Source organism: Rhinatrema bivittatum, chromosome 2 (assembly GCF_901001135.1).
Source record: "Rhinatrema bivittatum chromosome 2, aRhiBiv1.1, whole genome shotgun sequence".
NCBI classification, from domain to species: Eukaryota; Metazoa; Chordata; class Amphibia; order Gymnophiona; family Rhinatrematidae; genus Rhinatrema; species Rhinatrema bivittatum.
The window spans coordinates 28462555-28489499 of record NC_042616.1 but is presented as its reverse complement, the minus strand read 5'-3'; the positions used below and the strand labels follow the sequence as shown (position 1 = coordinate 28489499).

Below are 26945 nucleotides of genomic sequence, written 5' to 3'. Positions count from 1 at the left end.
TCAGGGAAGTGATCCCACCGCCCAGAAGCCCCACCTTCAGGGACACGGACAACATGGAGGAGGATTCAGAACCCCTGGAGGAAGGGGAACTCCCACCGGGGACAGAGCCCCACCGAACCATGAGACACTTCTTCACCAAGGACGAGCTTCCAGACCTGGTCACACACAGCTTAAAAGAGCTTGCTATCCCAGGCACAAGTGCCTTGGGGGAACCTAAGATGAACCCCCTACTAGAGGGACTCCATCAGACCTCCCGCCATTTCCCACTATTACAAGCCGTCCAGCAACTAATTGACCTGGAATGGGATTCCCCGGAAACTACGTTCAAAGGGGGGTGGGCTCTGGCAGCCATGTACCCTCTGGACCCAGTCGCCAAATATCTCCTGGCATGTCCAAAAGTGGATGCCATGGTCTGCGCGGTCTCGAAGCGCACTACTATCCCGGTGGAGGAAGGAGCAGCACTCAAGGATGCTCAAGGCAGACATCTGGAATCTATCCTCAAACAGTCCTGTGACGTCTCCGCTATGTCTTTACAGCTCATGGCCTGCTGTGCCGTGGTGACACGCGCCTGCTTAGCACAGACCAGGAACAACACTCCTGTGGAGGACAGCAGTGCCTACTCTGAGAAAAGCAGAGGCACACACGGGGAGAGGAGAAAACTGAAAAAAGAAAAGGGATTTGCTTTTGTTTGTTTTCTCTGGCGTCTTTGTGACACACACCCCCGTTGACATCAGCATTCTTTAGTTTCAAATTAAGTTCTCAACAGAGGCGTCGTACGCCATGCGTCGCGCGCCGAAGGGGCGCGACAAAGGGGCTTACCCCTTTGTGCACCCCTTCTCTCAACTCGGAGTGCATGTGTTTTATATTTTATCTTCAAATATTAATTATAAATGTTTGCAGTTACTTTGTTAATTTTATGTTTATCTAATATTGCATATTTAATCATTATATTATAACTAATTGCATAATATTATGCTTATTCCTGTATTCTGTCAACTCAATATACCCTAACTTACCTTTCATAGGATTCCTCCTTATTACAATCAGAATGTTTATCCCAATCACCCAATATACAACCAATGGCTATTCCCCAAACAGATACCACATAATATATATTCTAAAGCTTTCCCTAGAAGACTTATTCCCTTACCCATTTCTCGAAATTTGCAAGTAGCCAACTTCTCTCTCCTCTCCCTCCTCCTAAATATTCATTCCTTAGCCAAAAAAATCCCCATTCTCAATGATCTTCTAATTGAGCAATGCCCAGATCTAGTGTGCCTCACAGAATCTTGGTTAAAAAAAATCAGATATCACACTTATTAATCAATTACCTACTAATCTTTATAATATTTTCTCCATTCCTAGGCCGAAAAAAAAAACGGTGGTGGACTCTTGTTTTTATTGGCTAAAAAATTAAAATTTAGGTCGGTCCCAATGAACTCCTTATTACCCATTGAAATAAACCTATTCAAATCTAAATCTCTGCAAATTTTGTTGGTCTATGCTCCTCCAGGTTGTCTGAATAAAAATCCAGATACACTGATTGAAACCATTTCTTCTTCAATTAATTCCAATTTCCCTACAATTATATTAGGAGATTTTAATCTTCACATGGATAAATCTCCTTTATCACCTTCTGCAGAACTTTTCCTCAACTCTCTAATAGCTATGGGATTTAAACAATTAATCAAATCCACAACACATAAATCAGGACATATTTTAGATCTTATATTTATCAACTAGCCGTTCAGCCCGTTAAAACGGGCGAGATTCCATCGTTCAGACCGGCAAGGTTAGAGCCGCTCTCTTCTCCACAACTTCCCTTTTCCTTCCATCCCCTCCCACCTCCTCCACAACCCCTTTCCTCTCCTAGCCCTCCTCCACCACTCTTTTTTCTCTTCTCCAGAACTTCTTACCCTTCCCACTTGTTCAGTCATATCCTCTTCCCTTTTCCTTCCCCTCTCACCTTCCCTTTCCTTCCCCTTCTCCCCTTTCCCTCAGCCCTCCTCCACTCCCTTTTTCTGTATTCCACAACTTTACCCTCCCCACTTACTCACATCCTCTTCCTTCCCCTCCCACCACCTCCACAACTTCTCCCCTCTCCCAGCCCTCCTCCACTCCCTCTTTTTCTCTACTCCACTTTACCCTTCCCACTTACTCACATCCTCTTCCTTCCATCCCTTCTCATCTTCCCTTTCCTTCCCCTCCCACCTCAACCCCTTCCCTCTCCCTCAGCCCTTCTCCACTCCCTTTTTCTGTACTTCACTTTACCCTCCCCATTTACTCACATCCTCTTCCTTCCCCTCCCACCACCTCCACAACTTCTCCCCTCTCCCAGCCCTCCTCCACTCCCTCTTTTTCTCTACTCCACTTTACCCTTCCCACTTACTCACATCCTCTTCCTTCCATCCCTTCTCATCTTCCCTTTCCTTCCCCTCCCCCTCAACCCCTTCCCTCTCCCTCAGCCCTCCTCCACTCCCTCTTTTTCTCTACTCCACTTTACCCTTCCCACTTACTCACATCCTCTTCCTTCCATCCCTTCTCATCTTCCCTTTCCTTCCCCTCCCACCTCAACCCCTTCCCTCTCCCTCAGCCCTTCTCCACTCCCTTTTTCTGTACTTCACTTTACCCTCCCCATTTACTCACATCCTCTTCCTTTCCCTCCCACCTCCTCCACAACCCATTCCCTCTCCCTCAGCCCTCCTCCACTCCCTTTTTCTGTATTCCACAACTTTACCCTCCCCACTTACATCCTCTTCCTTCCCCTCCCCCTTCCTCCACAACCCTGTCCCTCTCTCTCAGCCCTCCTCCATTCCCTCTTCTTCTCTCTGGCCCGCCTGACACTTAACCGCCGCCGCTGCTCCTCGGGGATCTCTCTCTCTCTCGTGCATGGGGAGAAGCAGCAGCGGCGGCATAGACACAGAAAATGGGAGGTCTCCGGGGATCTCTCACTCTCTCACGCGCGCGCCGCTCCACCGGGCTCGGTGATGAGGCGCGTGCGAGAGAGAGACTCCCGGCGATCTCCCATTTCTGTGTCTGTGCCGCCGCTGCTTCTCCCCGCGCACGAGAGAGAGAGACCCCCCCCCAGAGACCTTCTGTGCTGCCGCCGCTGCTCCTCCTCGCCGCTTCCAAGACAGCCGTCCGCTGGGCTCCCCTCTGACCGACGTGCTCTCACGCATGCGCAGTAGAGCTGCTCTCTACTGCGCATTTGCGGCACGTCGGTCCAAGCCCATTTATATGGTAGATAGCAAAATATATTTATCATCTCACCTCCTTCTACCACCTCTATTCCCTGGTTGTGGATCATAAATTAATTAAAACTAAATTACAAGTGGACTGCTCTTATTTACATTCGCAAAATAATGTGAAAGTCATTAAGTTCATCAAACCCTGTTCTAGCGAAATTCTAGAAAAAATTCTCCCAGATGCACTAAAACAGTTGAACACTTCAAATACCTTATCTGCAATGGCTTAAAATTAACTCGGAAGCAGCTAAAATTATTTGCCCTACCATTTAAAAAAAATAAATAAATAAAAACTTCAACAAAACATAAATTGCCATGGTTTAATTTCGATCTAAAAAATAAAAAAACGTCTTTTAAGACATGCTGAGAAAGCCTGGAGAAAAAAATCCCTCAAGTCAACTTCAAGATAGATACAAAACACTACTTTACATCTATTCGACTGACATTAATACGGCCAAGAGAGATTTTTACTCTAAAAGAATTCACAAATATCAATATAATCCAAAAATAATTTTTGAATGTGTCTAAATTAACTCTTCCCCATTCATCATGACTCTCAAATTGATAAACCTTCAATATCTTGCCATGAATTTGCAAACTATCTTAATGACAAAATATCGAAGCTTAATACAATAAATTTCACTTGTATTTCTGATTTGTCTGCACACACATCTTCCATTACTTCTGATTGGTCACATTGGGAGTCCATTGCCCCCTCTGAAGTAGAGTCCATCCTCCATAAAATGAACCCAGCAACACACCCACTTGATCCTATCCCTATTAAATCCCTAAAGCTAATTCCAAGCTGTTTAGCTAGGCCTATCACTGATATAGTTAACCTGTCTCTTGCACAAGGTTTTCTCCCAAATTCACTTAAATGTGCAGTTGTTTAGACCCATCTATTTTAGCAAATTACAGACCCATTTCCATTTTACCTTTCCTTAGTAAAATGATAGAAAAAATAGTTAATTTACAACTTATGTGTTGCGGTCCCGGTCGCTAGGCTAGCGACCGGGACCTTACCTTGTTTGTCTTCGGGGAAGCCGTGCCGAGTCGCGGCGAGGTTCGAGCCTAGCAGACCGCGCTGCGGCGGCATCTCCACGAGGGGAATAATGTTCCACTCTGGTGGATAATATTCCACGAGGGAGACGCCGCCGAGATCCAAGTATAGCTCTGCCCCTCTGGGGGCAGGCGAGAGCGTGTGAGAGAGGATTTTTTTAACGTCCAGCACCCGAAGATAACGGACAGCTCCTTTGACGTCAGACGCCGGCAAGCTACTTAAACCGGCATCTGTCTGCTTAGAATTGCTTTGCAAAGTTTCTCTTCAGAATGGTCAGCTGCTCCTGTGATTCCTGATCCATCGATGCCTGATCCAGTGCTCTTGTTCCTGTGACTCCTGATTCTTCTGATCCTGTTCCAGTCCATGGTATATGTTTTGGATTCATTGCTTGATTTTCTGGTCTTTGATTTCGGTTCCATTTCTCCCTCCTGTCTGCCTCAACTTTTGAATCGTCTTCTCATCACTTCGCTCCATCGTCACATAAGTCCCAGCGGTCAAGGTCTTCTCGGGCTCCTCCCGGGGGGATCTTGGGATTCCAGGGCGAAGACTTCATCTTCACTACTTTCACCTAAGTCCCAGCGGTCCGGATGCTCAAGGGCTCCTCTCGGGGGTACCGCAGACTTCCAGGGTGAAGCTTCTTCACGATATTTAGTCAGCTAGCCGTCAACCCGGCCTTCTCTTCAGTGGAATCCAACTTCTCTTCTCCTCAAGGCCGGCCCAAGGGTCCACATCTCTGGTCGTAACATTATGGAATTCTTAGAAAACAATAATACTCTACTACCAGCCCAACATGGCTTCAAAAAAGGACATAGCACTGAAACACTTTTAGCTACTCTGGTGGATAATATTCATCATGGTTTCGATAACAGAATCTCTCTTATCTTGATTCTCTTAGACATCTCTGCTGCATTGACTCAGTCGACCATAAGTTACTACTCCATAGATTAGTTGAGATTGGTATAAATGGTAATGTTCTGAAATGGTTTCAGTCTTTTCTATCTAATCGCTCCTTCAAAGTATCGTACAATAACAATACTTTGGATCTCTCACCTCTCCCACTAGGTGTCCCTCAAGGTTCATCCCTTTCTCCCACCCTTTTCAACATTTACTTGCTTCCATTATGTCACTATCTGAATAAATTAGGCCTCTCATACTTCCTTTATGCGGATGATGTCCAAAATTTGTTACACATCGAAGATAACATCAACAGTACATTATCACAATGGGAACTATATATTTCTGATATCAACAACATCTTATCTCAAATGGCACTATCACTCAATCATAACAAAACAGTTTCTTCTTCTCTCCAAAAAGTTAACACCACCATCAGTATTCCCTAATTATAGAATATCCATGTCAGTTAAGGACCTTGGAATTACCTTAGATAAAAACTTAATTTCAAACCTCACATCAAAAATCTAATTAAAGAAGGTTTTTATAAACTTCAAGTTCTAAGAAAACTGAAGCCTTTACTGCATCCCCCTGACTTTAGAACAGTACTACAAGCCTTAATTTTTGCAAAATTGGACTATTGCCACTCCATCTTAATAGGATTGCCAGCTTCCACAATTAAACAGCTTCAAAATGCTGCCGCTTGATCCCTATCAAATTGCAGAAAATTTGAACACATCTCTCCAATTTTGCACCAATTACATTGGCTTCCCATCACTTTTAGATCATAGTATAAGATAATTATGCTTATTCATAAAGCATTATACAATGATGACTCATCTTGGTTACAAAAACCATTATATCATTGTATTTCTACTAGAAATCTTCGTTCTACAGAGACTGGTTTATTCTCTATTCCCACCAGCAAAAATATTCTCTAAACAGCTACTATAAATCGGGCCCCCTCTATAATTGGCCCTACTCTATGGAACTCCCTACCATCGCCACTAAGGACTGACCCTTCCACATCTTCCTTTAGAAAAAATCTTAAAATATGGCTTTTTATCAAAGCTTTCCCCCAATAAATTCAATAGATTACATCCCCTTATATACAGTTTGTTTCTTTTATTTTTGGTGAGATACTGAATTTTGGTTTGAAAATGATAGGTTATTATTTTATATAGATCTATATTAATCTATTGATAATTATTGTTTTGGGGTTTTTTTTGTTTTTCTTAGTTCCACACGCTGTGTTTTTGAACTGTTATACTGTATTAGGTCTTCAATAGTATTTGATGACAATTTGCTTCAGTGTAAACCGATGTGATATTTTGATTTGAATGTCGGTATAAAAAAGCAAATAAATATCATTCCTCGCGGACGCCGCTTCTGATCTGGTGCGCACCACAGCTAGAGGAGTCTCATCCGCCGTGGCAGCCAGAAGACAACTCTGGCTCCGAAACTGGTCGGCCGACGCATCCTCCAAAACGAGACTCACAAGGGATGCTTTTCAAGGGAACACTCCTGTTCGGAAGCGAACTAGAGAAACTAGCCAACAAATGGGGCGAGTCCCCACTGCTGCGGCTACCGGAGGACAGGAATAAGAGAAACCAGCGACCCTTCCCCCGGACCTCCAGGGGCAGAGGAACACAGCGCTTCAACCCATATCGAAGCTCATATCAAGCGGCCCGCCCCGCAGGCCGGAGCCAGTCCTTTCGGAACAAGCACAACAAAAGGGAAGCCAGCTCGGGCCCAGGCCCCAGCTGCACCCCACAATGAAAACCAGCCGACCCGTCCAAAGGCAGACTTGCCCTATTCTACCAAAGATGGGTCGAGATAATTCGGACAACTGGGTCCTATCCATCATTCGAGAGGGATATTACCTGGATTTCCACCACCTCCCTCTGGACAAGTTTGTGGAATCCCCCTGCCACGATCCTTCCAAGAGGATGGCAGTGGAAGCTACACTGACCAGATTGCTAGCCTTAGAGGCTATAACACCGGTGCCTCCACAACAAATAAATTCTGGACATTATTCCATCTATTTTATCGTCCCCAAGAAAGAAGGAACATTCAGGCCCATCCTGGACCTCAAGGCGGTTAACTGTCACCTGAAGATTCCTCGCTTCCGCATGGAAACCCTACGCTCGGTAATAAGGGCGATAAAACCGGGAGAGTTGCCTACATCCCTGGATCTGTCGGAAGCCAACCTACACATTCCGATCCATCAAGAGTATCAGTGTTTTCTATGCTTCTCGATCCTGGACCATCACTACCAGTTCCAGGCACTACCATTCAGGTTAGCCACTGCATCCCGGACGTTCACCAAGATCATAGTGGTGGTGGCAGCAACACTGAGGAAGGAAGGAATCCGCATGCACCCTTATCTAGACGATTGGCTGATCAGGGCGAAATCCCCAGGGGAAAGCCACCAGGCAACCAACAGAGTCAAAACTGCACTGGAGAGCCTCTGGTGGGTGGTCAGCACAAACAAAGAGCTGCCTGCAGCCTTCCTAATCTCTAGAATACTTGGGAGTCCGGTTCGACATCAAACAAGACAAGGTCACCCTGACACTGAATAAGAACCTCAGATCAATAAGACCAGTAGAGACCAGCTCTAAGAATCTAATCAATAAGAAGTTTAATAAAAAGAAATGCGTCTTTTCTTTGGTGAAGCAGACAGTACACAGCAATGGATGTATGCCCAAATCTACACAGAGATGTAACATGCGTGCTCAGCAATTTAAGGGTCACTTTCAGCCAGTCACCAGGTGTCTGCATATGCCCACCCATTGTCTCATAGCCAATTAATAAATTTTAGCATGTGTACATGCTCTGTTACTATAGGCAGAAGCCTCTTGTTATTACTAGCAGAGAATAAGTCCAGTTAACTTTCGTTTTCCCAGGAGTGATGTCATCCATGCTGGCTGGTACCCTGGTAGGTTTCGTATTTCTTCATAGTGCTAGTGTGACGTGTGCAGAATATCAATCTACTAGGTGTAGTTTTGTGCTGGCTATTCATACAATACCTACAAGGAGATCGAAACTGATGACGCAGTTTCGAATTCTATTGAACGAACTTCGCCCCACAGCATGGGATTACGTACAAGTTCTCGGCCTCATGGCATCCACACTGGAAGTAGTGCCTTGGGCACGAGCTCACATGAGACCCCTACAATGCTTACTTCTATCGCGATGGAATCCACTCCCAGACAGAGTTCAAACCCAACTACGATGGTGGCTACAAGAAGCCCATCTGAGCCAGGGAACGAGACTATCCTCCCCAACCTGGATCCTACTCACCACAGATGCCAGCCTACAAGGATGGGGAGCACACTGCCAGGAGCTAACCGCCCAAGGGCAATGGAACGAAGAAGAGTCGGGATGGAATATCAATCGCCTAGAAGCCCAGGCAATCAGACTAGCCTGCCTACGGTTTGGTCACAGACTCCAAGACAAAGCGGTCAGAGTAATGTCGGACAACACCACAACAGTGGCCTGCATCAATCGTCAGGGAGGAACCAGAAGCCAACAGGTGTCTCTGGAAATAGACCCCCTAATGGCATGGGCGGAAGCGAATCTTCAAGAGATCTTGGCCGTCCACATTGCAGGAAAAGACAATGTATGAGTGGACTTTCTCAGCAGGGAGAGTCTGGACCCAGAAGAATGGGTGTTGTCAGCCGAGGCGTTTCAGCTAAATGTGAATCACTGGGCCTTTCATTCCTGGACCTGCTGGTGACTTCTTGAAATGCGAAGACTCCTCAATTCTACAGTCACAGGAGAGATCCGTGGTCCCTGGGAATAGATGCTCTCGTATAGGTCTGGCCAGAAGACAGATCGCTTTATATATTTCCTCTGTGGCCCTTGCTGGGCAGGATAATTTGCAGCATCGAAGGCCACAGGGAGCTTGTAATCTTGGTGGCACCAGACTGGCCTAGGCATCTGTGGTATATGTATTTGTGACGACTCCTAGTGGAGGCCCCTCTTCATCTTCCGCCACACATGGATCTGTTACAGCAGGGACGGGTTCTTCACAAGGTTCCAACTCAATTCTGACTGATGGTTTGGCCCTTGAAAAGGCTCACCTGTTAAAGCGTGGTTATTCCCCTACGGTGATTATCACTTTAGTCCGTGCTAAGAAGTTCTCCACTTCCTTGGCATATGTACGAGGCTGGAGAGTTTTTGAGGCCTGGTGTGAGAGGCGGGTGGTGTTCCTTATTCAGTTAAGATCCCTCTCATTCTGGACTTTTTGCGGGATGGATTGAATAAAGGCTTGGCCCTTAATTCCTTGAAAGGGCAGGTTGTGGCTTTTGCCTGTTTCAGAGGCCTGGTGAATGGTGTTTCCTTGTTATGTCATCCTGATGTAGCCCTTTTTTTTTTTTTTTTTTAAGGGACTGAAGCACCTTAGGCCTCCCTTGAGGTTACCAGTTCCATTGTGGAGTCTTAATTTGGTGCTGGATTTTTTGGCGGGCCCTGCGTTCTGACCACTGCGTAGCCTTTCCTTATGGTTGTTGATCTTGAAGACTGTGTTCCTGGTGGTTATATGTTTTGCACGTCGGATTTCTGAGCTGCAGGCCTTGTCTTGCCAGGATCCGTTCCTTCAGGTGACTCTGGGGGGCGTTACAGCTGCGCTCTGTTCCATCCTTCTTGCCCAAGGTAGTCTCGGACTTTCATTTGAATCAGTCCATCTCCTTGCCATCCCTGGATAAGGTCAGGAATGCGGAGGAGTTTCGCCTTTTGCGCTCCTTGGATGTTAAACGTCTTGTCGTGTGGTATCTGGAGGACTCTTGAGTCTTTTTGAAAGACGGATCTCCTGTTTGTTTCCAACAACCAGGCTACTATAGCTTATTGAATTAAGGAGGTGGTCACGGCCACATCTGTGGATGCTGGAAAGCTGTAGCCTACTCAGCTTAGGGCTCATTCCACTAGGGCTCAGGCGGTGTCATGGGCGGAGATTAGTCTGTTGCCGCCCGTCGATATCCGCTGAGCTGTGTCATGATCCTCCTTACACACTTTTTCCAGGTTTTATCGTCTGGATGTGCAGGCCTGGGAAAATGCAGCTTTTGCATGTTCCCAAGCCCACTGGTCCTGAGACCATCTGTCTACACGCTAGGAAATGGAGAAATTACTTACCTGATCATTTTGTTTTCCTTAGTGTAGACAGATGGACTCCGCTTCCCGCTCTCAGCTGCTGAATGCTTGTGTCAGCAGTCCTCCTGTGAGGCTACGGGTCCCAAGGGATTACTGGTAAGTGTTCATCCAGTCCCTAGCTTGGGGTACCTAGAATCTTACGTGAGTTCAGTGTTTATGGTTGGTTGAGTACAGTTATGGTTATCTGTTTTTAATCACGTTTTTTGCTGGTCTGTCCACAGTTGCTTTTGAAGAGAATACTGGCAGGCTGGGGGTCACTGCAGGGTTATATATACTGTGACGTCAGTTTGCTCTGTCTCCATCTGCTGGCAGGCGAGCATATCCCATTGGTCCTGAGTCCATCTGTCTACACGAAGGAAAACAAAATTATCAAATAAGTAATTTCTCCTTAAAGAAATCTGGTATCCATTTTCTCGATCATTACCTGATTCGCTGTGGATGTTGTGTCTCTTTGACGCCTAGAAGTCCCTTCGCTGAAAGCCAGTTTTTAGCACTTTGCTTCTTGGACTATTGCTCTCTTCTGTACTTATTTTTTGCAATGCGAGACCCCTGTCATCGATGTTGTTGTCTTATGAATAAGGGGAGGGGAAGGTACGTAATTGGGAAAAAGTTGATGGGATACAGCATTGCTGGGCGTGGCCTCCAGTTTGACTTGCATCTTTCTGCTGGATTCCTCAATAAAGATATATTGGAAAATAAGGAAATAAATAGATGGCGTTGAACATGAATGCTTGGGGCGCACACAGGTCCGTCTCCCCCTTCAGATATGAGGCAGGACCCAATGCTTCCTTCCTTCAGGCTTGCAGTGACCGATTGCAACATCTTTAGTCCCGGTTCAGTGCAAGTAGCACAAGGAACAGGGTATGGTAAAGAGAGCCAATCGATTTCCTTAACTACTCTGCATATTTGTTTTAAAAACAACCCGCACGAGTTTTCACAGGCAGCTCCTCAAACGTCTGCTCGGCCACGGGACTCCAGGCAACGTCTGATCCTAAGTCTTTGGCAGTTTTCCATAGTCACTGACACCTGCCTGCTTAACGTCTTCTTCTTTTTCTAGATCCAGCAGAACATGAGGTGATGCAGCAAGAGGAGAAGCGAGCAGAACGGCCTCTAGTGCTGCAACTAGTACCAGGAAAATCAGGAAATGTCCATGAGACTGTTTGCCAGAGGACGGAGGGGGAAGATACGAGCCAAAGTCAGCAGGAGTCAGAGAAGAAGCAGCGAGACCCTGCAGGGAACTCACCGGATGGAGTCCCTGCATGTGAGAGAAGAAACAGGGAGCTTACAGACGTCCCTGAGCAGCAGAGAGACCTGCGTGCAGAGAGACCCTTCCAGAGTAATAACAGTGATCACATGACTTCTGACCTCACCCAGAGAGACCTGAGAGCAGAGAGACCCTTCCTGAGTAATAACAATGATCACATGACTTCTGACCTCACCCAGAGAGACCTGAGAGTAGAGAGACCCTTCCAGAGTAATAACAGTGATCACATGTCTTCTGACCTCACCCAGAGAGACCTGAGAGCAGAGATACCCTTGCAAAGTAATAACAGTGATCACATGACTTCTGAGCTCCACCCGAGAGCCGAGAGACTCTTTCAAAGTCATAACAGTGCTCACATGAATTCTAGCCTCCACCAGAGAGACTCGAGAACAGAGAAACCCTTCCCGAGTAATAACAGTGATCACATGACTTCTGATCTCCACCTGAGAGCAGAGAAATCCTTCCAAAGTAATAACAGTGCTCAAATGACTTCTGAGCTCCACCAGAGACATCCGAGAGCTGAGAGACTCTTTCAAAGTCATAACAGTGCTCACATGAATTCTAGCCTCCACCAGAGAGACTCGAGAACAGAGAAACCCTTCCCGAGTAATAACAGTGATCACATGACTTCTGATCTCCACCTGAGAGCAGAGAAATCCTTCCAAAGTAATAACAGTGCTCAAATGACTTCTGAGCTCCACCAGAGACATCCGAGAGCTGAGAGACTCTTTCAAAGTCATAACAGTGCTCACATGACCTCTGACCTCCACCAGAGAGAGCTGAGAGCACAAAGACCCTTCCTGAGTAACAGTGATCACATGACTTCTGACCTCCACCTGAAAGCAGAGAAACCCTTCCAAAGTAATAACGGTAATCAAATGACTTCTGGCTTCCACCAGAGAGAGCTGAGAATAGAGAGACCCTTCCCGAAAAATAGCAGTGACCAAATGACTTCTGACCTCCATCAGAGAGAGCTGAGAGCAGAGAGACCCTTCCCGAGTACTAACAGTGATCACAAGACTTCTGACCTCCACCTAAAAGCAGAGAGACCCTTCCAGAGTAATAACAGTGATCAAATGACTTCTGACCTAACCCAAAGAGACCTGAGAGCAGAGCGACCCTTCCAGAGTAATAACCGTGACCAAATGACTTCTGACCTCACCCAGAGAGCAGAGAAACCCTTCCAGAGTAATAATGGTAATCAAATGACTTCTGACCTCCACCCGAGGGCAGAGAAACCCTTCCAGAGTACTAACTGTAATCAATTGACTTCTGATTTCCACCTGAGAGCAGAGAAACCTTTCCAAAGTAATAACGGTGATCACAGGACTTCTGCCCTCCACCAGAGACACCTGAGAGCAGAGAGACCGTTCCAGAGTAATAACAGTGACCAATTGACTTCTGACCTCCACCAGAGAGCAGAGAAACCCTTCCAGAGTAATAATGGTAATCAAATGACTTCTGACCTCCACCCGAGGGCAGAGAAACCTTTCCAGAGTAATAATGGTAATCAAATGACTTCTGACCTCCTCCAGAGACACCTGAGAGCAGAGACCTCCTTCCAAAGTAATAACAGTGATCATATGACTTCAGACTTAAAACAGAGAGGAGGGAAAATCAAGAAATCTTTTCTGTGTGACACCTGTGGAAGAAGCATTGATAGAAAATATCTTTTATTACTGCACCAGGGAACCCACACTGAGGGGAGACCCTTTACATGCTCTCAGTGTACAAAATGTTTCAAACAGAAGTTAACCCTGAAATTAAACCAGAAAATCCACAATCAAAGGCAACCTTTCAATTGTATTGAATGTAAGAAAGATTTCTCTTGCAAGGAATCCTTAGTAATACATCTAAGGACGCACAAAGATACGAGACACTTTAACGGTGCTGAACGTGGGGAATCTTACAATTGTAAGCTTCCTTTAATAAATCACCAGAAAATGCAATCAGAAGCGAGAATGTTTTCTTGTTCTGAGAGTGGAGAAAACATTCAAAAGCAAGATTTAATAATAAACCAAAACACACAGACAGAAGAGAAAGTATTTACATGTACTGTATGTGCTGAAAGGTTTCTCTCTCTACTACAACTGAAAAGACACCAAAGGACCCATGTAGGAAAAAAACGATTTGCATGTACTGAATGTGATAAAAGCTTTTTTTGGTTGTGTTACCTGAAAACTCACCAAAGGACTCACACAGGAGAAAAGCCCTTTATATGTACTGAGTGTGATAAAAGCTTCGCTCAGATTTCTAATCTGAACATCCACCGAAGAACCCACACAGGAGAAAAACCATTTACCTGTACTGAGTGTGATAAAAGCTTTGCTAGGATTTGTCATCTGAAAGTGCACCAAAGGGGTCACACGGGAGAAAAGCCTTTTACATGCTCTGAGTGTAATAAAAGCTTCACGCGGTTTTCTTCTCTGAGAATCCACAGAAGGACCCACATAAGAGAAAAGTCATTTACATGTACCGATTGTGATAAAAGCTTCACTAATCTCTCAGATCAAAAAAGGCACCAGAGAACCCACACGGGAGAGGAACAATTTACATGCACTGATTCAAATAAAAGCTTCACTTCGATTTCTAACCTGAAACTCCACCAAAGGGCCCACCCAGGAGTCAAACCATCTCTACAAACTGACTGTGATATAAAGTTCATCAATCTATTGGATATGGAAAAGCACCATATGTCCCAAATTGGAGACAAGACATTTACATGTACTGAGTGTAATAAAACTTTCACTGATTTTTCATTTCTGAAAATGCATCAAAGGTCCCACTCAGGAAAAAAACCATTTATGTGTCCTGAATGCGATAAAAGCTTCACTCGATTTTCTTACCTGAAATTGCATCAAGGGACTCATAGGGGATTGAATCCATTTACATGTACTGAATGTAATAAAAGCTTCGTTTATTTTTCATACCTGAAAAGACACCTGAGAACCCACACTGGAGAAAAACCATTTATGTGCACTGAGTGTAATAAAAGGTTCTGTAATCTATCAGATCTGAAACGGCACCAGAAGACCCACACTGGAGAAAGGCTGTTTCCATGCACTGAGTGTGATAAAAGCTTCACTCAGTTTTCTGACCTGAAAGGGCATAAAAGGACTCATAGAGGAGAGAAACGATTCACATGCCCTGAGTGTAATAAAATGTTCTCTCGGTTTTCACACCTGAAAGTGCATCAAAGAATCCACACAGGTGAAAAACCATTTTCATGTCCTGAGTGTGATAAAACCTTCAGTCAAAAACGTTATTTAAACAAACATTTGAAGGTGCACTCAGGTGAGAAATCATTTAGATGTACTGAGTGTGATAAAGGTTTCATTGATGCATTCCAGTTAAAGATGCACTTAAGGATTCACATGGAGGAAAAAAATAGCTTACCTGTATCCAATGTGATAAACGATTCATAAGAGAACAGATTGAAGAAATCATCTGAAGATGTATACAAGATAGGCCCATTTGGAGACACTTTCCTGAATGAAGCTACTTCCATGTCTTGTCAGTGATAAGAATTTCAGAAATTCTAGATACAATATCCACCATAGGATCAGAAGGGAGAAGGCTGAGATGAAAGAAAAACTGAGGGGCAGATTTTCAAAGGTACGCATGTAAGATACGCGAGTACCCCCCGAAACCTGCCCCAACCTCCCCCTCTACGCACCAAGCCTATGTTGAATAGGCTCGGTGGTGCGCGCAAGCCCCGGGACGCGTGTAAGTCCCAGAGCTTTGCTAGGGGGTGTGTCGGGGGCGTGTCGTGGCAGCGCATTTTCCAGGGGCGGGGCCGCGGGTGTGGTTCCAGCCCAGGGGCATTTTGGGGGCATGGCCGAGGCCTCCGAAACTGCTCCTGGGCTGGGGAATCGCGCGCCGGCGGCCGGCCAGGCGTGCACAAGTTACGCCTACCTCGGGCAGGCGTAACTTTGCCAACAAAGGTAGGGGGGGGTTTAGATAGGGCTGGGGGGGGGGGTTAGGGAGGGGGAGGTGTGGGGGGTGGAAGGAAAGTACCCTCCGAGGCCGCTTCAATTTCGGAGCGGCCTGGGAGGGAACGGAGGCAGGCTGCGTGCGCCGACCCCGGATTTTAAAGGATACGCGCGGCTACGCGCGTATCTATTAAAATCCGGCTTACTCTTGTTCAGCGGGCGTACTTTATTAAAATCTACCCCTGAATGTAGCAAATCTCTCTCACTTGGTGCCTAATGTAATAAGGTGGGTTTAGCAGATTGCAGTTTTACCTGCAGTTGTATGCACAATTTTTTTGTGTGCAAATGTTGCTCTCAATGCAGCAAGGAGCTTTCTCCTCAAAAAAATGGGTGCGTAGCACCATATACACTGGTTGGCACCCTCACATGGAAATGCACTTGTGGCAGTCCTAGGGCAGGAGCGGACGTTCTGGCACCAGGACCTGTAATCGGGATTTATGCACAGAAAACATGCTTTGAGTGCGCACAGCAAGATTTAAAAGGATTTTTGTGCACGTAAATCACATCGGAGAGACTCCCCTCCCCCTCGATTTAAAGTGTGTTCAGCTTATGCTGAGTGTACGTTTTCACTCAGTTGGTGCTCACGCTTTCAGGTCATCACTTTTTTTTTGTTTTTAAACTCCCAATGCATTGGCATATCATTGGCTTACTGAAACAGGAGTTTCAGCGCACGGAGTTTGCTCGTGCCTTTTAGCATCTGACCTGAAATCTTGCTGAGTTCCCTCATGTGCTGACTTCATTGCACTGCATCTCTTCCAAATCTCAGCAACCATTAAAGTATGACAGGAAAGAAAAAGATATTCATTCTGACCGCCCATCGCCCAGGATAAAATGGTGCCCACCCCTTCACTTTAGCACGTAGTAGCAATAGTGCAGAATCTTCAGTCCTGCTACGGTTATAGTTATATTGCTTTTTTTTGTTTGCAATTCATGTTTATTGAACCAACAGCACATAGCCTTCCAACAATTGTACAACCCACAATATAGAACCGTTCAATAATGTGCACTTCTTAAGAGAGTTACTATTCTCACAGGGTTCACGTTGCTTTGATTTTCCTTGTTATGTCCTCAGTCGTATATCTGGAACAGAGTGAAGAAGGTTAAGTCACTTTCCAATGTTCTGCGTTCTGCAGGGGACTTGATACGCTCTTAAGCCCATCTCCACCGTTCACGTGGCTGCCAGATCAGTTCACATTTCTTTACGGTATCCTTCTCCAGGGCCGTTAATTGGTTCAGGAAGTTTAAGCTCCCCGGTCTCCTGCACACGTGTTCTCTCGGGAGTGCCATTGGTCTCCTCTAACTGTGCCCAATTTTACACCTGGCCGCCATGGCGATTTGTCGTAATGGAGCTTAAGTGATCAGGATCTTGTTGTGTAGGGGGTATGGTTAGAAGTAAAAATCTGAGATCTTGTATTAATCTTATTTCAGCAACTTCGTACATGAAATCTCAATAGACTACTGCTCCTGCGCGTCCCCACTAAATATGAAAGAAAGTGCCTCTAGCCCCACGGTGCCTCAGCATTTATCAGTCACTTCTGAGTACAATCACTCAGAGTTATGTACCATCTGTAGAAAACTTTACAATTATTTTCCATTAAAAGAGCTGAAACTGAACTCTTTATTGTATATATTCTTTGTTTTTAATGCGATCTGATTCTGTTTTATGTGTTAAGTTTTGTAATTGACCTAGCACGGGCTGTTCAGTATAGGTGGACGATTAATATTTTAATAAATAAATACGGTGGTGGATGGGTTCATGGATCCGCCGTAGCACCTGATGAAAACACAGAATTAAGAGGACGAGAAGCAATGATGTGGACTTCTGAAGACAAAAAGGAGATGATGCCTTCCTGTTTGTGTTGCGTCCGTCGGTCGCAGACGGCGGCGACCGCTCCGACTTACCTCTTTTCTTCTCTTTTCTCCCTCCTTGGGCAAGATGGCTGCCGAGGGCCTCGGCACCTCCAACCTAGCATGGGCGTCCCAGTCCGCCATGCTCCCGTGGCCTCCTAGGGCACGCGCGGGCACATCTCCTGCGCTCAAATACACGTCAGGGCGGGAACCTCGGGGGGGGGGGGGGTGTCCCCACCGCGTGACGTCAATACCGCCGGGTATTTAAAGCTTCCGCTTCACTACCACCTTTGAGTTAGCAAAGACTTCGGCTTAGCTGCTCTGACCACTCTAAGCTGCACGCTTAGACACCGCTATCACTCCAAGGGCCTCGCTCCTCTAGAAGCTCTGGACACCCGCTCCTCGGTGGGTATCTCGCTTCCAACTACCTTCAGGCCTCTACTAACTAAGACAACCGCTCCTCGGAGGGTCTCTCTCTCTTATTCAGTTCAGGATCTCCAGACTATCAGGTACTCCTCCTTGAGGGCCTACCGGTCTATGTATCCTGCACCACGAACCTTCATTCCCACCATCTCATTACCAGGAAGACGCTACACTACGCTCCTGTGAGAACCTCTACGATCCGGTGCTCCAACTCCACCCACCAGGCTCGGCGTTGCCCGCATCGCGGGTTCCCACCTATCTTGAACATCTGGGTGAGATTCTACATCCGGGCCTGTTGAACGTCTTGGCACCTCGCGGATCTCAGTGCCTCACCTTCCTGTCTACATCATCTACCTACAGCAGTACAATAAAGCCCTCCATCCATTCTGTGTCTGCTAACTGAGATCAGCCCCTCCCCCATGGGCGGAGTCATCTCCACAGCGACCAAGGGTCCACAATGCCACAAACATAACAATTTGTATGCCTCAAGCCGTATATTTAAATCAAGAGGATTCAGAAAGACAGCATGCCACAAACTGGAAGGAAGGGGAATGACAACCCAGGTAAAACTGCTAAAAGCAGCCGACCCAAATGTAAGATCTTTAAGAAATTCAGGAAAAGACAGATGTGTAAGTGATGCCATTCTAGAGCAATTAGCAACTGCTGCAGAAAAAGAAATCAAGACTGGAAGAGCAGATGTTCCAGAGCAGCCAAGAAGCATTGGGATAAAGAAGCAGAAACGGCTAAGGAGCATCAAAAGACAGGGGTGCCGGAGCAGCCAAGGATTACCAGGAGACAGAAGCCGAGCCAGTCCCAGCAACTAGAGGCGGTAGTGAATGAGATACCTGTAAATAAGAATGGTGGAAAGAGAACAAGAGGGAAGGTACAGGAGCAAATAAGGAGTGCCGGAAGGAAGCCATCAGAACCGTGAAGGAGCTGCAGAACATCCAGAGCAGCTGAAGAGGTATTGGGGGAGAGGCCAAGGAATGATGAAAACCGTGTAAGGTAGAGGGAAGAAGAAAAGCAAAAAGAGAGCGCAGGGGATAGAGGAGATGATGGCGAGCTCCCAACTTCCATGAAACGGGAGAGGTATGCCGGGGTGCGGGACTGGGAAAGGTTACCTAATATAAACCTGCCACCCGACGTCAAAAAGCATGGATCAATAAGATGGACAAGGCCGTAATCGGCATCCAGCCGCTGTCGGATGGGATCACAGAAATGAATCCGATGCAATATTGGGCAACAAAAACATCTTTACCGAAAGAGTCCTGCCACTAAGGACAGGAGGTCAGAATCAAAGGAGAAAAAACTAACAATACTTCCTTGGAAAAAAAAAAAAATAAACTCAGCGTGTGCAGCGGTGTTGCTGAGAGTCGAGTCCCTCAACAGGGTGCGCACATAAAAATAATGAGAGAAATTCAAAATGTCAAGCGCAGACATGCTGCATTCATATTCATGGGACCGACCCTGGAGGATGCTCAAGAAAGAAGGAACACGAGCTTTTTTTTTTTTTCTTGGTTACTCGTGTAAATGTTTGAACCGGATCACTTAAGATTCTTCCTTGAAGGTAAACGTCTATCCAGCTGCACTCCTGCGTCATTTAGACATTCAGACGCCGTGCTCAATGTTACTGTGCTTATTTCTTTAGTTCTTCTCCTCCCCCCTTTCTATCTCCCGAGGTGCCCTATAATTGCTTGCAATTATTGGTGTTGGAAACTTGGTTTATGTAATGGGTGGCTCATGTTTCTTTGGTATTTTTCTGCATTCGCTTTAGATGAAAATGAGGATTATAAATAAAAAAAAAACCAAAAAACATGCTGCACTTTCAGAAGAGGATCTTCATTTTATATAATCCGGTAATAAACTGAGAACAGCAGCAGAAAAGGTGAAGAAAAGAGAAAGGGACGATATCAAAATAAAATATTTACACACAGCCCTAAGCAATGCTATAGGGGACTGAGAAAAAGCATTAGTGCAGTTAAAACACCAGCAACTACTGCTGAAACAGAAGAATTTTGGGGGAAGAGAGAGGTGCAAAGCAGCCCCCCCACCACCACACAGAGAGGCAAGAGCACTCCAGGAGGTAGAGCCTGGGGTATGACAGCAAACCCCTCAAGGTGCAAAGTCTGGCTACGTCAGCAATGCTGCGTGGAAGAATGACCCCTAAGGTATAGGGTAGGGGTATAGCAGCAAGGCAGGGTGGCACTTTCCCCTGGTCAGATTTAGTACACAAGAAGGATCTGTCATCAGCCGTACAATGCCATACGTCAAAATGGCGCCATCTGCTGAGGCAAATGTGGCTGAGCTAACTCTAGTGCGACCCCCCGTGGATGGCATCAGTTGAAGAGAGAAGAGGGATCGCCTCGGAAGGGCTCTGAGGCCTGGGCTCCAGGCCGCAGCATCAGGCCTAGGTCCGGGCTGAGGCCTCAGCTTTGGGAACCCGGCCTGGCTGCTTCCACGGATACCCGATGGATCAGGTAAGCGATCTGTTCGAAGGAGGAGTTTTGGGTCTCAGCCTAGGCCATGGCCCCTGCTTTGGGCTTATCCTATGCTGCAGGCGAGGCCTAGGCCCAATGCATTCATTTAAAATGAATGCAACAAAAGGAGGTTTGTTTCATTTAGGGGGGCCCTCAATTCGTTTCAGAGCCACCCGAATGAAACAAATTGCCCTTGTTCATTGGTTTTGCACATTCCTTTTAAATGAATGCATATCCCTAAAAGAAAACTACCAACCATTTAGTAGCTAGCATCTAAACTGACTCCAATATCTTTTTAAAGGACTGGTCTCCAGAATTGTACACAGTATGCCAAGTGAGGTCTTACCAGGGACCTATACAGGGGCAATATTACCATATTAATTAATTCATTTACTTATTTGTATTTTCAGGCTGCTAATACCGAAGCCCACCGTGGCTTGCAAGTCAACATACGTAGCAGAACATAAAAACGTAGACATAAAAATTGAAATCATAAAATCATTATCAAAATCAACAATACAACAACATCAACTAAAACAAAAAATATCTAAAATAAGGCCAAATAAAAATTTCATCATGTCAAAAGCTAAAATGTTAAAAAGCAAACCAAATTAAAATCCATCCAGATCTAAGATATATCAAAAGCAGGTTTAAATAAATTTTTATTTTATTTCTTCACATAGGACTAGCACTAAGCAGATAACACAATGATGAACATAAAGTACAGAAATAAGGCCACAGCCTTCAAAGGCCTTATAAAAGAACAACGTTATCAACTTCGCCATTTACACAACTAAAGGCCGCCAGTATCTGATAATAGTGCCATTCCTACATTTTGTAATTTTCATCCCCAACCACAACATTCATACCATTCAAACCGTAATGAAATTCACACGATCCCCTAAGTGAACATCAAGGACATGTGGAGGAGCTCAGCAACCCAGCAAGGTTGCCAGAAATATCACAAGCCTTGAAACCCACAATGTTTCACCATCCAGCCGAATAGCTCCTCATATCTAAAGAACGTTGCAGTTTTTGGGGTAACAATCTATAGGTATCAGTCCATAGTTGAACACAGTCCACATGTACGTTCTTACGAACATGTACGGCATCAAGGCGCTCTACCTGCATCCAATCAGCTAACCTTTGATGCCACATCGGGGGGGGACTCTTAGGTTTAATCCGATTAGTCAAAATGCATGCTTTTGCCAGTAAGATTTAAGAATTGAACATATTTGGCCTGATGTACAGAAATACCAGAGGGCACAGTCTTGGATCCCAACCGTAAAAATTATCCTCAATATGGCGGCTTACACTTAATTATCTGTTCAGTCATACAAAAGGGGAAAAGGACAGGGCAAAAAAGAAAATGATATAAGAATGAACCTTTATGAGTGCTGCATTTAATGCACTTACCTGACTCTTTAAGGTTCATTTTATGCACCAAAATCGCTCCTGTGTATTTCCTGTGCAGTGTCTTGAATTGCATCTCTTGAAGTTTAGCATCAGTGGTTGCTGAGAACCCTTTTCCAAAATAATGTGACATTTGTTTCTCTGTGACAAAAGGAAGCTGACGAGCAGAGAGAAGGGAGAGAGTTTCCAGCATAAAACAGAGAATACAAAAACGATTGCGTATGATCGTATGGCTTGGATTGTTTAAATTATATTAATAAAGGAGTCTTGAGAAAATATATTTGAGACTTCAGTTGCATGTCTGATTTGCAAATGCGTATAAAATTGCTTGGCGCTATTGGAGTATCACTATATTAATGGTTCCCGAGAGCGCCCCGGTCTCCGCCATATACACTATCAATATTAACCACCCCCACTCAGTTTCCACAATTTGAAATGTGCATTTTGTAGGCCAGGACAAAATTGCAAGTTGCCTACAAATTCAATCCGTTCAGTGGCCTGAGGATTAATGCAAAAACCTCCAGGCCAGCAACACAGGTCTAATTAAAACCTCTCTTCTGACTTTAGGGGAGAGGGATACATCTTTAGAGTGGCGTAGGCCGATTGCTGAAATTGGGTAGGAGCTGTTATCAATTCAGTTCGTAACTCCCATTCATACCTCCCTTTATACCATTCCCAACCAAAAAGGAATTGGCAGGCGGCAGTAGAGTCCCGGATATGGGGCAGCTTCAAACCTCCATTGTTTTGGGAGTGCAGAATAGCAAAGCTCATTTTTTCGATTTTACCCCGCCAAATAAAAGAGTCCACAGTGGAACATAAACAGGCTAAATCTTTGGGTTTTTAGCCAAATGGGCGACATTTGCAACTTTTATAGCAACTTAGAGAAAAGAGACATTTTTATAGAGCGCACAACGCCCAAACAAAGGGGGAAGATCCTTCCATAGCAAAAAGCTATTTGAAAGAAAGAATTAATTTGATAATATTTATTTCATACATAATTTACAAGTCCCTAGGTACCCAGATACCTACGATTTTATAACATGTGTACGCTCCAGAGCACGCATGTTATAAAATCCAGGCCGGCGCACGCGCGGGGGGGGGGAGATTTGCCCAGTTTATGCATGGCGACGAGATCGAGCCTCCCCCAGTTCCCTCCCAGTCCACTCCTACCCCCCCTGTCTACCCTCCCTCCCTCTTTTCCTCTCTTCCCTGACCTCTTTGACAGCCCTAACTTTTTTTATTTTCTTTATTTCCGAACTTACGCCAGCAGGCTGCCTGCGCACGATCCCCCAGCACAGCGGCAAATGGCTGCTGTATCGGCGGCCTCCAGCCCCGCCCCCGCCCCTGGGACCGCCCCTTGATAGAGGCCTGGCTCTTGTGCGTGTAACGGGGGTTACGCGTGCGGCTGGGCCTCTTCTAAAATGCGCGCAAGGCCCGGCCGTGTGCGTCATCCCCGTTTTCCCCGCCCGCAGGGGATTTAAAATTTAGCTGTAAGTTTCTAAGTCTGCCTGTCACCCCCGTCCACAAACATTGCGAGATGGGCAGAGCTTCTGATTTAGAAAAATTGATTTTCAAACTCGCAAAACTGCCGAAATCACCAATCATTTTCATAAATTTAGGGAGAGATGAGGTTGCCTAAGAAATACGAGCATGTCATCAGCAAAGAGGCATATTTTGAGCTCCTTACGACCCAAGAGAAACCCCTCAATCTCAGATGCGCCCTCAAATACTAATGACCAGAGGTTCAACCGTCAAAATATAGAGCCTAGTCCCACATCTCAACAAAAAGGCTTTGGTCATCACCCCATTTATCAAAATACTGTTGGAGGCTTGAGTGTATAAAAGTGTCCAAGAGATAAACTTTGGAGGAATACCATATTTTTGCAGTACCCAGAACGTATAGGAACATTGAACATTATCAAATGCTTTTTCTGCGTCTCACAATTAAGCCTTGCGAGTTAGATTGGTCCCCTGATCCAATAGCCCCCAAAAGCTTGGTAACTCCAGGGTCTATTCTTGGCAAATCCCTGTTTGATTATCAGTTATCAGATGAGCAACACTATTAAGGCGTTTAGCCAGGTAGATGCTAAAATCTATAAGTTTACGTTTATTAAGGAGATCTTACATAGAAACAGAAATGATGGCAGAAGAAGACCAAACAGCCCATCCAGTCTGCCCAGCAAGTTTCGCACTTTTTTTTTTCTCATACTTATCTGTTACTTTTGGCTCCTAGTAACCTTTTGGTTCTATTTCCCTTCCACCCTCACCATTAATGCAGCGAGCAGTGTTGGAGCTGCATCCAAGTGAAATATCTAGCTTAATTAGTTAGGGGTAGTAACCACCGCAATAAGCAAGCTACACCCATGCTTATTTGTTCACCCAGACTATGTAATTCAATCCTTGTTGGTTGTCTGTATATAGATCCACTTTTCTTCATTCCCCCCTGCCGTTGAAGCAGAGAGCTATGCTGGCTATGCATTGAAGTATCAGACTGTCTATAAGATTCCAGTTTAGACAAATCTTTAGCCGGTTTAGGGAATATGACAAATCAAAGCATGATTTTCACACAATCCAAACAACAATTATACATTTGGAGTAATGGATCTGCCACCCTTCACCTCCAAAACCATCAAATCTGGGCGATTTGGTAGCTTTAGCAAGTCAATGATAGGAAGAATTTCGGAAACGGAAATAGGCTTAGCCAGCAATTGCTTATGTAATTCCCAGATACTTGAGGAAGATTAAGATTTTCAACACATTTTTTTCCTGAGCTATCTCTGCACCCGATCGCCCAGCATACAATTGACAATGAAAGTCCAACATTGCCTCAGTAACACCCATATTTGAGGTATGGGTGGTACCCAAACCATCGATCAATGCAGTGATATAATGATTAGACTTGGCATTCTTCAGCAAGTGTGCTAATAATTCACCAGCTTTGTTACCCTGCCTAAATAAGAGGCTTTTGTATTGTACGACATGCTGGACTCCCCTTTGATAAAACAAATGATTTAATGATTAATCATCTTGATACAACACAGATGGGAGCCGCCACTGAGAAGCAGAAGCCCCGCTGGAAGCCAGAGTGAGCTCAAGCAGGACTGAGGCCTGATCGGAGATGGTGAAAGTAGCAACAGAGGCGGGTAGTATTTTTGGAAATAAGGACACAGAGACCAATAAAAAAGAATCTATTCTGGAAAAGGAGGTATGAGCCTTCTATTGAAACCTTGGGCAAGTCACTTTACCCTCCATTGCCTCAGGTACAAACTTAGGGGTAGATTTTAAAAGGTGCGCGCGGGAGTAGATTTGTTCGCGCAACCTGGTGTGAACAAATCTCCCGATTTTATAACATGAGTGCGCTGCCGTGTGCATGTTATAAAATACAGGGTCGGCGCACGCAAAATCGGCAGCCTACGCGCGCCAAGCCATGCAGCCATCCTCCGTTCCCTCCGAGGCCACTCCGAAATCAGAGCAGCCTCGGAGGGAACATTTCTTCCGCCCCCCCCCCACCTTCCCCTATCTAACCTACCCCCCAGCCCTAATTCCCCCCTACCTTTATTTTACAAGTTACGCCTGCCCGAAGCAGGTGTAACTTGCGCACGGCTGCCGGCGCGCCATGTTCCGGTCCGGGGGCTGGTCCAGAGGCTGTGGCCACGCCCCTGGAATGCCCCTGGTCTGGAACCACGCCCGTAGCCCTGCCCCTGGAACGCCCCCGATGACGAGCCGGCCGCGACAACCCCCCCCCCCCCAGGAAAGCCCAGGACCTTCGCGCATCCCGGGGCTTGCGCGCGCCACCGCGCCTATGCAAGATAGGCTCGGCACGTGCAGGGGGTGGAAGGGGCAGCTTTTCGGGGGGTTACGCGCGTATCTTACGCGCGTAACCCTTTGAAAATCTGCCCCTCTGATTGTAAGCCCTCTGGGGATAGGGAAATACCTCCAGTACCTGAACGTAAACCGATGTGACATCTCAGAGCGAATGCCGGTATACAAAAAAATAATAAAATAATCAATAAACGTAAAGTCCAGCTGAGTGGGATGCAGGAGACACCAACTCTCTTATCGGCTGGAGCTCCGTTTGGAGGAAAATCAGCCTCCTTCCTGTGCCTTCGGGGCACATTTAGAGTGAATAGGCTTCGTATCCAGGGGAGGATAAACCGGTAGGTTGAAATCCCCACCCACAATAAGATGATACTGCAAGAATTGGCCCAATTCAACCACTAAAGTAGAAAAGAAAAAAGACTGAGATTATACACTCGGGGCAATTAATCTGCTTTTAAAACAGATTTCAACCACTTTAGAGCCCCCCCTATCGACCTAACATCCAGAGGAGAAGAGCTGCGATGGAGGATGCTCCATCCCTGGCTTTGCATAACATTGAATGTTTGGAAGAAGCTCCAACTGAGAGGACCTGAAAGCTCTTGCTGGGTTATACGTCCCTAGCATCGCATTTGCCCAAGGCAATGCCACTCGCTATGCAGCCAAGCACCTTTCTGGCTTTTTTCTTCCTGTGGCTTTCACCACCTGGTTGGCCACCTTAAGAGACGATCACCCCCCGGATCTCACCCCTCTTTTCTGCTTGGAAGAATTCCGCCCCCAGTACTGTGCCTCTCAGCCTGAATGTATTATTCTGCATTGTTTAGCATTAAATCTTAGCTGCCAGGCTCTAGACCGTGCCTTGAGCTTTGCTAGAGCCCTCTTCGTGTTTTCCCCACACCATCCTGGCTGTCTACACTGCTGCAGGTTTTGGTATGGGCAGAAAGACAAGACAGAAGGATAAAAACCAAACTGGATTGGGGAACTGTTAATCTCAATGTTGGCACGGATGTCCTGCCTTTACCCTGTGCTAGGTAGGAGGTGTAAGGCAACAGGCTCCCGGAAGTAGGGGAAATGGTTTTATTTGTCCTTTCCATTCATCCCTGTTTCACCCAGGTCATAAAAAAAAACCTAAAAAAACATTCTGGTAGAACAGGGAGGGGGAAGTGGAGAGTGCTCTGCACTGAATATTTCCTCTAATATTTCCTCCCCCTTGCAGCTCTGAGGACAGAGGCACTCAGCCCATGTGTGTGCAGGATCAGCGCCTCTGCTGTCAGTGCTGGGAGGGGGCAGCAGGCAGAGGAGCCTCTCCCCCTCCCCCTCCTACACCTTCCCTCCTTCCTTCCTCTCCACTGATTCCCCTCT

At 45.9% G+C, this 26945-nt stretch overlaps 1 protein-coding gene across 1 annotated transcript in view; it reads left to right on the top strand.

The window, feature by feature from the left end:
- Window positions 1-15252, top strand: part of LOC115085851 (zinc finger protein 624-like) — a 32822-nt gene extending 17570 nt beyond the window's left edge. Inside the window, exon 4 of the mRNA XM_029592354.1 lies at window positions 11408-15252. Coding sequence (XP_029448214.1) covers window positions 11408-15039 — 3632 coding nt within the window. The 3' untranslated portion in view covers window positions 15040-15252. The remainder of the gene's footprint in view (window positions 1-11407) is intronic.
- The last annotated feature ends 11693 nt before the right edge of the window (window positions 15253-26945 follow it).